Raw genomic sequence first — 10,055 nt, 5'->3', positions numbered from 1 at the left:
CTCTCTCTTAACTCCCCCTTTCTCTCATCCGCAACAGTCAATATTAGCAACTCATCAAATCCAGATCTGAACCAAATTCTAATCAACCACATCACTTATTCAAGTTACACAAAACCACTTATTTCTTCATCTCTGATTAAGAATATCGGTACCTATTAGCTCGGTAACAATCAACAACAACAACTTCTCCATCTCTGATTAAGAATATCGGTACCTATTAGCTCACCATCTCTAACCATAGAGAAATTCAGCCCTAACCCAAGTTGCACCTTAAATCTATCGGATTTCAAAACTACGGATTGAAATCAAGACGAGATGTAAATCGTTGCTGCAGTTGCTGTTAAGAAGATGAGATGGATTCGAATTCAGAGAAGGATATTTGGGATATGAGGTATCGAGAATGAATGGGTTTGTAATGAATTGGAAGGTGGGTTTGTGTTGGTGGTGATATAGATGGATTTTGTCAAAGAAATGAAGCTGAAATGAAGAGAAAAGAGATGAAGCAGATGATTAGGGAAAATAAATAGAAGAGAAACAGTGGATTAAGATGCTTATTTCTGTTGACTAAAGAATTCACGATTTGAGGTAGTTAGGGTTTCGATTAGGGTTTGAATTGATTCTGAAATCAGCAGTCAGGGACCGAAAGTGGTTGGATTTAATGATGTTTTGGGGCTTATTGAATCTCAGAAGAGATGAAGAACTGAAATAGATCTGGTATCAGTTGGGTTCGATATTTACCATGGGTTTGAATAGATAAGATGGGGTATCAGTGGTTTGATGATCACCAGAAGCATACACTGACACCCCATCTTCTCATGATTCAATTGCAATGCTAGGGTTCAGCACAATAGTAATTGTGCTCTCAGTTATCCCTTGATGTAAGTTTGATTTTTTTTTCTTTTCTTTTTAAAGTTTATTATTGATTTTAGATGAACTGATTGATAATTGGATTTCTACTACTTCAATTTTCACAGGGGTTTCTACCTTCTGAGGCACCAATTTTCACAGGGGATTTATAAATGAGACCAAATCAAATAAGCTGAAGATGTGAAGTATGTGCTTGTGTGGTTTTTAGAAGTGCTGACCAAGGGTGTTTGATATCCAGCCTATATTTGCGCGACTTTAACGCAGAAACTGAGAAGGTTATGGTGAGTATCTCATCCATATGAATGAGATAAAACTGTTTGAATTTGGTAGATGGTAAACGATACCAGTTATAAATATAATGTCACTTTAGATTTTACATTGTGGAATGAATTGAATTGTGAAATTTTCCATTCCCTGAATTTTCCTGAATAGGGCAAGTGTGAAAGTGGGGGAACACTAGGAAGTATGCTTACAGTACTTCCAAATATATGTTGGAAATCTTGAGATTATTACAAGTTGTCTCATGTTTTAGTCAAGTTACTGTGCTTTGTTGAAGATTTTATCCAGCATTTAGAAGGGATTTACTTACCATCTTGTTCTGCGGCCATTTGTGAATCATGTTAAACTTGTATTTTGTATGGATATGCGTGGTTTCAACAATAATGGAGAGAGTGAAGGCACTGCCTGTTTTTTAATTGAATCACAATTGCTCTTTTCTACTCTGCCGTTTGTTAAATACTACGAACATCTGTGTGTCATCTATAAAGCAAATAGGTATACTTTGTTACCAACTTTATGTTGGAAGATGACTACATGAATTATGCTTTTCCAAGCTATTTAGCTCATGATGCCTTAGTTTCATGTTTATCAGCTAGGGTAGCCATATTCCCTCATATATCTGCTTACAGTTTTTTGTATTATTTTCGACTATTAGAATGTTCTACGACCATTTGTGCAGTAATGTCATCTTCTTGTTGGCAGAGCCTGGCTTTTTCCTTTTTGATTATATTCTTGTATTTTTTAAATCTATTGAAGGGTCCTGACTTTTGATTTATGAATCATCAAATCTCATTATATATCATTAATGCGATTTCTGTGCTCAGGGCTTGCTATGGTGTTTTGAGATTTATTATGGAAAGTGGTGCCTAAGGTTGCGAGGTACAATCTGCTACTATTCTTTCGTATATTCCAGTCTTATCCCTTTTTTCTGCTTGATATGATATAAATTTCAAGTTTGTAATTGTTACAGGTTATTGTGAGTGAAAAGCTTAGGGAAGCTCGTGAAAAGTCAATGAAGTTCAAGGATGGATACATGATTTCTTCTGGTCAGCTAATTTACGAGTACATTGATTCAGCCGTTAGACACGTCCTTCTTAGATTGGTCAGTTTCTACACCATTTATTGTTACTAACTTAAACTGTATCTTTCATTAGTATATTTATTGTTGTTTGGTTTACTTTTGTTTGTTTCATTTTTGTTTAGAGTGAGACAGTGGAGAGTATGAGGTGATGATTAGATAATTTCCCTATTGGTTTGATTGTCGAAACGGTGACATAAATGTATTCCTTATATCTGATCATTCTCTCCAGTCCTACTAAAGAGCGCCTTTTTTTTTCTGTTTTACTTCTTTTGTTGTGTGCCGAGTTATATTTTCTTTATTTCTGGAAATTCCGTTCATCTTCTAACTTAAAGTTCATTGTTGTTTGTTTTGTTGAGCAAGGTGTTATTGGCATCAAGGTCAAGAACATGTTGGATTAGGATCCTAAAGGAAAGAATGGTCCAATGACTCCATTGCCTGATGTTACCATCCACCAACCTAAGGTTGAAGAAGACTTCGTCAGGACTTCAATGATGGCTCCTACCAAAATAGAAATGGCAGTTCCCCCACAAATGATAGTAACTTGAATGGGATGCGGTTTCCAGATTCATTATGATCTGACATACAGTGTGTGATTACTGCTCATGTGGATGATGCTTATGTCTACATGCCAACTTCAGAGTTCAAGTATGTTAGTAATGATGTCGTAAGTTTTATTACATGGCCCAAGGATCGATTAGTGTTCCCATATACATCTTCATAATCTTTTTGGAGTGTGTTTAGAAAACTTAAATTTTGTATCACTGCCATTTTTTTGAATGTATGTGGTTAACACTAGTAGGTTAACTTTAATGAATGTAAGTGTATTGAACTGGCAGGTTAATGTGAAATACTTTCGGCAATCCAGTTTCAGCTATAATTGTTTTTTTCAAAATAGTTTTATGCACACAACTTCTAATAAAAGTTGTAGTTACACATTCATTTATAGAAAACAGAAGTTGTTACTTCAAATATTACAACTGTTAAGGGTATTGTAAAAACAAATCTTGCAACATAAGTAGGAGTTGTTCAACATAGTTGTACAACTCTACGAAGTGTAATGATAGTAGTATTCACAATACTAATCGATGTTGTCTTCCAGTTTTCGACTACGAAACAATTACTTTACAACATAAGTTTGTGTTGTCCAAGATAGTTCGACAATTCATACAGGTGTTGTGCAAATATTATTCATAATACTGGTAATTGTTGTTTCATATGTTTCTACGATATGCTACTTATGTTGTCCACGATTGTTCTACAATACAAGCAAGAGTTGTGTTAGGTTATCAAAAAAAATCGAAAGAGAATCACAACATTGGAAAACTATTGTCGAACCATGAATCACATCACCCTTTACAGCACTTGTCAACGATTGTAGAAAAACTTGGACTTTCTACAATACCCCCGTTCCACAATGCATGAAATGGAGTTGTCGTAGAGGCACTGCAACTCTTATCTTGTGTCGTCAATGATGATTTTTCCCGTAGTGTTTATCAACGGGAAATTCACATAGAAGCTTGCTTAAGGCAGAACAGGAGCGAAGCTTGCAAGGATCATCAGTTAAAAATTGGGTAAAGTTAATGACATAGGATAGAGTTTGAGAAGCAAGTTTTACACTATCCAAAGCTTTCTTATTCAAAGGAAAAGAATTTAGAAAGGAAACAGAAGAAGGAGTAATAAAATCTGTTGGAATGGGGATTTCTTTTGAGAAAGGTTCGGTTGAGAGATAGAGTTAATGGGTGAAGAAAAAACTTGATTTGCATGTGATGGAGTCGCAGAGGCAACAAGAGGAGTGCTTTTTATTACTTGTATAAGAGAAAACTCCTTATTCACATGAGACTCTTTAAAAAGTTCATCATAAGTAACATAGGCATTCTCATCCATAAGAGGATTTGTTGGTGAAGGAGTAGCAGGAACATTCTTCTCAGAAACCTGGGGAGATATATGGGTGACAGAAACATCTTTTTCAAGAGTTTGACTTATTATCAGAGTGATAGGAGGACTAGTATGCGAAGGCTGAACTGTGGATACATGAACAACATCTGTAGCGCTAAAATCTAGAATAGAAAGATTTGAAGAGAGTGGTATGGGTTTACGAGACTTTTTAACTTTCTGGTTTTTACCATCAACCATATGCGAAGCCTTCCTCTTGTGAGATTCCTTATTTTGAGATTCATTATCAATGCTCGGTTTCTTCTTTTGCGATTCCTTATTTTCAATTGAAGAAGACTTAGGTTTTGCATGATTCGAAGAGCGCTAATGGAAGAGCTTTTCCTGCGAAAGTGTGGAAATTAGATCATAAGAAAAAAAATAATTTAAGAATGGTTAAAATCAATAGTCATCATGAAGAAAGGAAACAAACTTTGATTCACAGATCATGGTGGAAGAACAATAGCATAAGAAATCAGTGACAACAGTGGAAATGGGTAATAACAGACGAAGATGAATAGCAACAAGAGAGAGAAGATAAATGATGAATAAGGAAGAGATTATTGTGAAAAAACCCTTAAATAGATGAAAAGAAGTAACCGGTTGAATACGGTTCAAGCCGGTAAAAGGGAAGAAAATCGACACGTGTAGAGAGGAACTTGAAACCCGGATAACTGTCGACAAAGTATAATGGAAAAAGATAGGCATGTGTGATTTTCAAGAGGAGAATTTCTCATATTGCTCACTCTGAAGAATAAGCGATATGAGAAGAGGAAAATGTAGGAGTTAAATATCGCACACGATAATAACTACGCGAAGTGAAGAATACAACCTGAGCGAAAAGCATCGCACATAGCAAAGTTGAGATGACGCACCAGATGATGTCAGAAAAGTCACGAGTAAAGTGTGAAGAATTATGCGAAGAAGTATGCTATGCGAAGATGAGCAATTGTATATGAGCGAATATGTCGCATAGTGATCCCTAAAATAATGGGATTCTTAGCTGTCATCCATTATGTAAAATCCTATATAAAGGAGAGAGTCATTGTTTCTGGGAGGATTCTAGGACAAGTCTTGGAAAATAAATAGGAAGAGAGAGAAAGTTAATTAGGTTTCAAGTAGAATTGTTGTAATACTTGAATCATTCTTGTGAACATTCCTAATCTTTAGCTAATAAAAAAGAATTCATAATGATCACCTAGAGATTGAATCAGTTATAGTGAAGTGTAGTTGTAAGATTTTTTACAACTACAACCTTAATATTCTTGGAAACTTGCTTCCAATCCTTCATCCCAAGGGGACTACTGACTTAGCAATAATTCTTGGTCTGGTTACGAATTGCTCTGACCCAGTGTCCACTGAATACAAATTATTACGAGTAAAGTGAAAGCACTGAAAACACACAAAATCAAAATGAAAATCGTTTCTAGTGTTGTATAGGGAAAACCAATGGATTTAAAGTAAGCTTTCAAACATGTTTAGCTCTTAGCTTGGTGGAAAATATGTTTAGCTCCGTTTTTTTAGGAAAGCTTTTTTGGCGGTTCTAGCTCCATGGAAGATTCTCAACGTTCTCACCCTTCCTCTTCTAGATTTGATCCTTTGACAATGGCTATTGCTGTTTGTCCATGGGATTTACAAAACCCAGTTTCTTCTCCTAAAGTGATTCCCAGAATTACTACGAATAATTCTCAATCTGGAGCAGAAACAACTAGGGTTTCTACTAAACCTAGTTTTGCCTCCATACTAACCAACACACAACCAGAATTTTGTGTAAATCAATTACCTAAACCTTGTCTTAAAGGTGATACCATATCAATCTGTATCTCGGAGGATGAATACCAGAAGGGGGTGGAAAATTGTAAAAATTGTTTGATTGGAAGATTAACTCTTCCAAAAGGGGCGGAGCCGCTTAAAACAATGGATCTATACAACAAAATCAAGCTTATTTGACCTGCAGATATTCGATGGAGATTATCTTCATTAGTAAGAGGTTTTTTTTGCTTCAAGTTTTCGTCGGAAGCTGACGTTCTTCGTGTTCGATCCGCTGGTGAGCAGTTCATCTAAAGCCCGGCACGATGCACCTTCGCACTTGGATTCCTGATTTCAACCCTATGAATCAAAATCAGACGCTGGCTCAGGTGTGGATCAGAATATATGATTTAGGGATTAAATATTGGCGGAAAAAAACTCTTTTCGAAATTGCTAGTGATGTTGGCACTCCCATGAAGGTTGATAATGCCACTTTAACTAAGCAATTTTGTCACTTTGGTCGCGTATTGGTTGAAGTTGATTTAGCTTAGGCTTTACATCAGAAAGTTTTAGTGGAAAGGGGTGGTTTTGCTTTCTTGGTTCGAGTAACGCATGAAAAAAGCCTGCTTTTTGCACACATTGTCGCCCAATAGGACATGGGGTAGGGGAATGTCACAAGAGAGCTGGAAATGCATCTTTGGCTCCTGTCAAGACAACTGAACCTAAAAAAGCTTCTGCTCCCAAAGCACCACCTTCTGGTGCTAAGTCTATTAATAAAGGTGTTATAGCTAATTGATAAACATGAACATAGAGATTCTAATGTAGTTGTGAGAATAATTCTATGTATCTTCATTGATAGGCAAAAGACTGATTTATACATGTTTACACAACTAGATATGGCAAATAAAAGATACACCTAACAACTAGATAAGGCAAAAAAAAGATACACCTAACAATATCTAGGATATATACAGAAAGAATATATATGCAGTTACAACCAAATAACAAACACAATAATGTCAAGATATATCATATCTTGACCATATGTTAATACCCCCCTCATACTCAAGGTGGTGGAGTACACATCTTGAGTCTGGAAATTAAGAATCGAAGACGAGCTGCAGAGTGAGTCTTGGTGAAAAGATCAGCCACTTGAAATTCAGATTTAACATGCGGAAGAGTGATTGTACCTTTCTTGAAAGGATGACGAGTAAAATGAAAGTATATCTCTATATGTTTTGTACGCTCATGAAAGACATTATTGTGTGTAATTTGAATAGCAGCCTTGTTATCACAATACAGTTATGTAAGAGCAGAAATTAGAACTCCCATATCACGAAGTAGCCACCGTAACCAAATGAGTTCAGATGTGGTGTGAGCAAGTTCTCTATACGCTGCTTCAGCACTTGAACGAGAAACCACACTTTGTTTCTTACTTCTCCATGAAATCAACGAGTCTCCCAAGAACACACAATAGCCTGTAATAGATTTTTTATCCGTAATATCCCCAACCCAATCGGAATCTGAGTAAGCTTGAAGAGTGAGATCAGACTTTGATAAGAAACACATACCTTGATGAAGAGACCCCTTGATATATCTTAGAATTATGAGAACAGCTGCATAATGAGTAGACCTTGGAGTATACATAAACTGACTGACTATGTGAACTGCATGACTTATGTCTGGTCTCGTAATGGTCAAGTAATTTAGACTCCCTACTAGTTGAAGATACAGTGTTGGACTAGACAATATATTCCCATTTGTAGGACTATATTTTACATTAAATTCAAGAGGTGTGTCAGTTACCTTATTGTCAGATAGCCCTGCACGCTGTATAATCTCAGATGCATATTTGACTTGTGATACGAAATAACCATTGGGTGACATGCCAACTTCGATGCCAATAAAATAACTTAAAGATCCAAGATCTTTCATCTTAAAACAATCACTGGGATATGATTTGAGTTCAGTAATACCTTGTAGATCACTGCCAGTAATAACCATGTCGTCAACATATAAGAGAAGAATGACAATTCCTTTTTCTGACGATCTGAAAAACATAGCTGAATCACAGAAGCTTTGTGTGAAGCCATACTGGAGAATTTCATTGCTAAACTTCTCAAACCAAGCACGAGGTGCTTGTTTGAGTCCATATAATGCCCGTCGAAGCTTACATACTTGATTAGGTTCATGAGGCAAACCAGGAGGAGGTTGCATGAAAACCTCTTCTTGTAACTCACCATGAAGAAACGCGTTTTTCACATCCATTTGATGAAGCCCCCATTGTCGTGCTGCAACAACAACAAGTAATGTACGAACTGTAACCATTCTGGCCACTGGTGCAAATGTTTCTTCATAGTCAACACCATATTCTTGTGTATAACCTTTTGCAACAACTCGTGATTTATATCGTTCAAACTCACCATCTTACTTGGTCTTAACTTTATAGACCCATCTGCTTCCAACAACTGATTTTCCAGGAGGAAGGTCCACCATTTCCCATGTGTCTTCCTCTGCATGTGCTTCCAATTCATCATCCATCGAATCTTGCCATTCTGGAATGGCTGCAGCTTCTCTGTATGTTTTTGGTTCATAAAATGAAAAAATAGAAGACAAGGAACAGTGATAGTCTACATACTTAGCTGGTGGTCTTCGATTGTGAGGTGGCAAAGAATTTTCTTCAGAATCAGGATCTCGTTCCTGAGTTGCACAGTTAGGTTGAGTCGTAGAGTGGTCTTGGTCATCCGTATTTGGTGGATCAACAACTAGAGGAGATGGACTTTCAGGAGTAGATATAGAAAAAGTGCTAGGATTGGATTCACTAGGAAATGGATCAGAATAAGTGAAAGACTCAAAAGATGATGATTTGCTGCTTGGAAGTGACCAGAATGGAACTTTCTCCCAGAATGTGACATGACGAGAGACACGAAACTTTCTATTAACTGGATCATAACAACGGTACCCTTTTTGTTCAATACCATAACCAAGGAATACACACAAGACATTCTTTTGACCAAGTTTATGACTTTCACGTTCTGGAAGGAGTACAAAACAAGTTGAACCAAAGACTCGAAGCTCAGAATAGTTTGGTTTCTTACCATAGAGACGCTCATAAGGTGACATTCCTCCTATGACAGTTGTTGGGACTCTATTGATGGTGTAGACTGAAGTAAGTACTGATTCTCCCCCGAAATTTGAAGGAACTGAGCCAGAAATTAACTGAGTTCTAGCTGTCTCTATAATATGACGGTGTTTACGTTCTGCAACTCCATTTTGTTCTGGAGTTTCAGTACATGACAGTTGAAGAATGGTGCCTTGGGTTTTAAGAAATTCTTTGAATGGATTGGAAATATATTCCCCTCCTTGATCATCATGAAAAACTTTGATCACTTTACCAAACTGAGTTTTTATCATGGTTGAGAAATCAACATATAACTTAAGAAAATCTGCTCTAAAGCTGAATAGATATACCCATGTATAACACGAATAATCATCAATAAAACTGACATAATACAAAGCACCTCCATTTGACCTAATTGGAGATTTACCCTAGACATCAGAATGTATAAGAGCAAAAGGTTCAGTTGAGACAAAAGTGCTAAGATTAAAAGAAATAGCTGGTTGTTTTCCCAGTTTACAAGAGATGCAATTTGGTTCTTTATCTAACCGAGTATCTCCTAGTAAACCCTTATTGATCATATATGAAAGACGAGAAAAGGAAACATGACCTAACCTAGAATGCCAAGACATTAAGGGAGATATTGACACAGGTGGAGTGGGAGTAGCAGCTACAACATGACTTTTAGATTCCGCTGAGAGAGCAAGAGATTGAAGGAGATACAACCGACAAACTCTACGGCCTATCCCAACTAGCTTCCCGATTTTGAGATCCTGTATAGCACAACCAAAAGGAAAACAATGCGTGTTATAACCTTGATCACACAGTTGACCAACTAAAATAAGATTCATTGTAATATTTGGAACAAGAAGCACATATGGTATATAAAAGTTATTTGAATTGTTGACCAAGCCTATATGACTTGCAGTTACTGTTGATCCATCAGCAGTATGAATCTTAGGGGTGATGACAGGATGAAGACTTTCAAAAAACTTTTGATTAAAAGTCATATGGTTTGATGCTCCTGAGTCG

At 36.6% G+C, this 10,055-nt stretch overlaps 1 protein-coding gene and 1 non-coding gene across 2 annotated transcripts; one reads left to right on the top strand and one right to left on the bottom strand.

Moving 5' to 3' along the window:
• Positions 1-2,365: 2,365 nt before the first annotated feature.
• Positions 2,366-2,449, top strand: LOC113314647. Its single transcript, XR_003342530.1, has one exon. It is a non-coding gene; the product is annotated as a small nucleolar RNA Z102/R77 (small nucleolar RNA).
• Positions 2,450-7,207: 4,758 nt separating this feature from the next.
• LOC113311189 (uncharacterized mitochondrial protein AtMg00810-like) lies at positions 7,208-7,840 on the bottom strand. The gene has a single exon (XM_026560036.1). The coding sequence runs from the start codon at positions 7,838-7,840 to the stop codon at positions 7,208-7,210; it is 633 nt and encodes a 210-aa protein (XP_026415821.1).
• Between the last annotated feature and the right edge of the window lie 2,215 nt (positions 7,841-10,055).

This window comes from Papaver somniferum, chromosome 9 (assembly GCF_003573695.1).
Source record: "Papaver somniferum cultivar HN1 chromosome 9, ASM357369v1, whole genome shotgun sequence".
NCBI classification, from domain to species: domain Eukaryota; kingdom Viridiplantae; phylum Streptophyta; class Magnoliopsida; order Ranunculales; family Papaveraceae; genus Papaver; species Papaver somniferum.
Note: the sequence above shows the minus strand (reverse complement) of the source record. Positions and strands in the feature narration are given on the sequence as shown.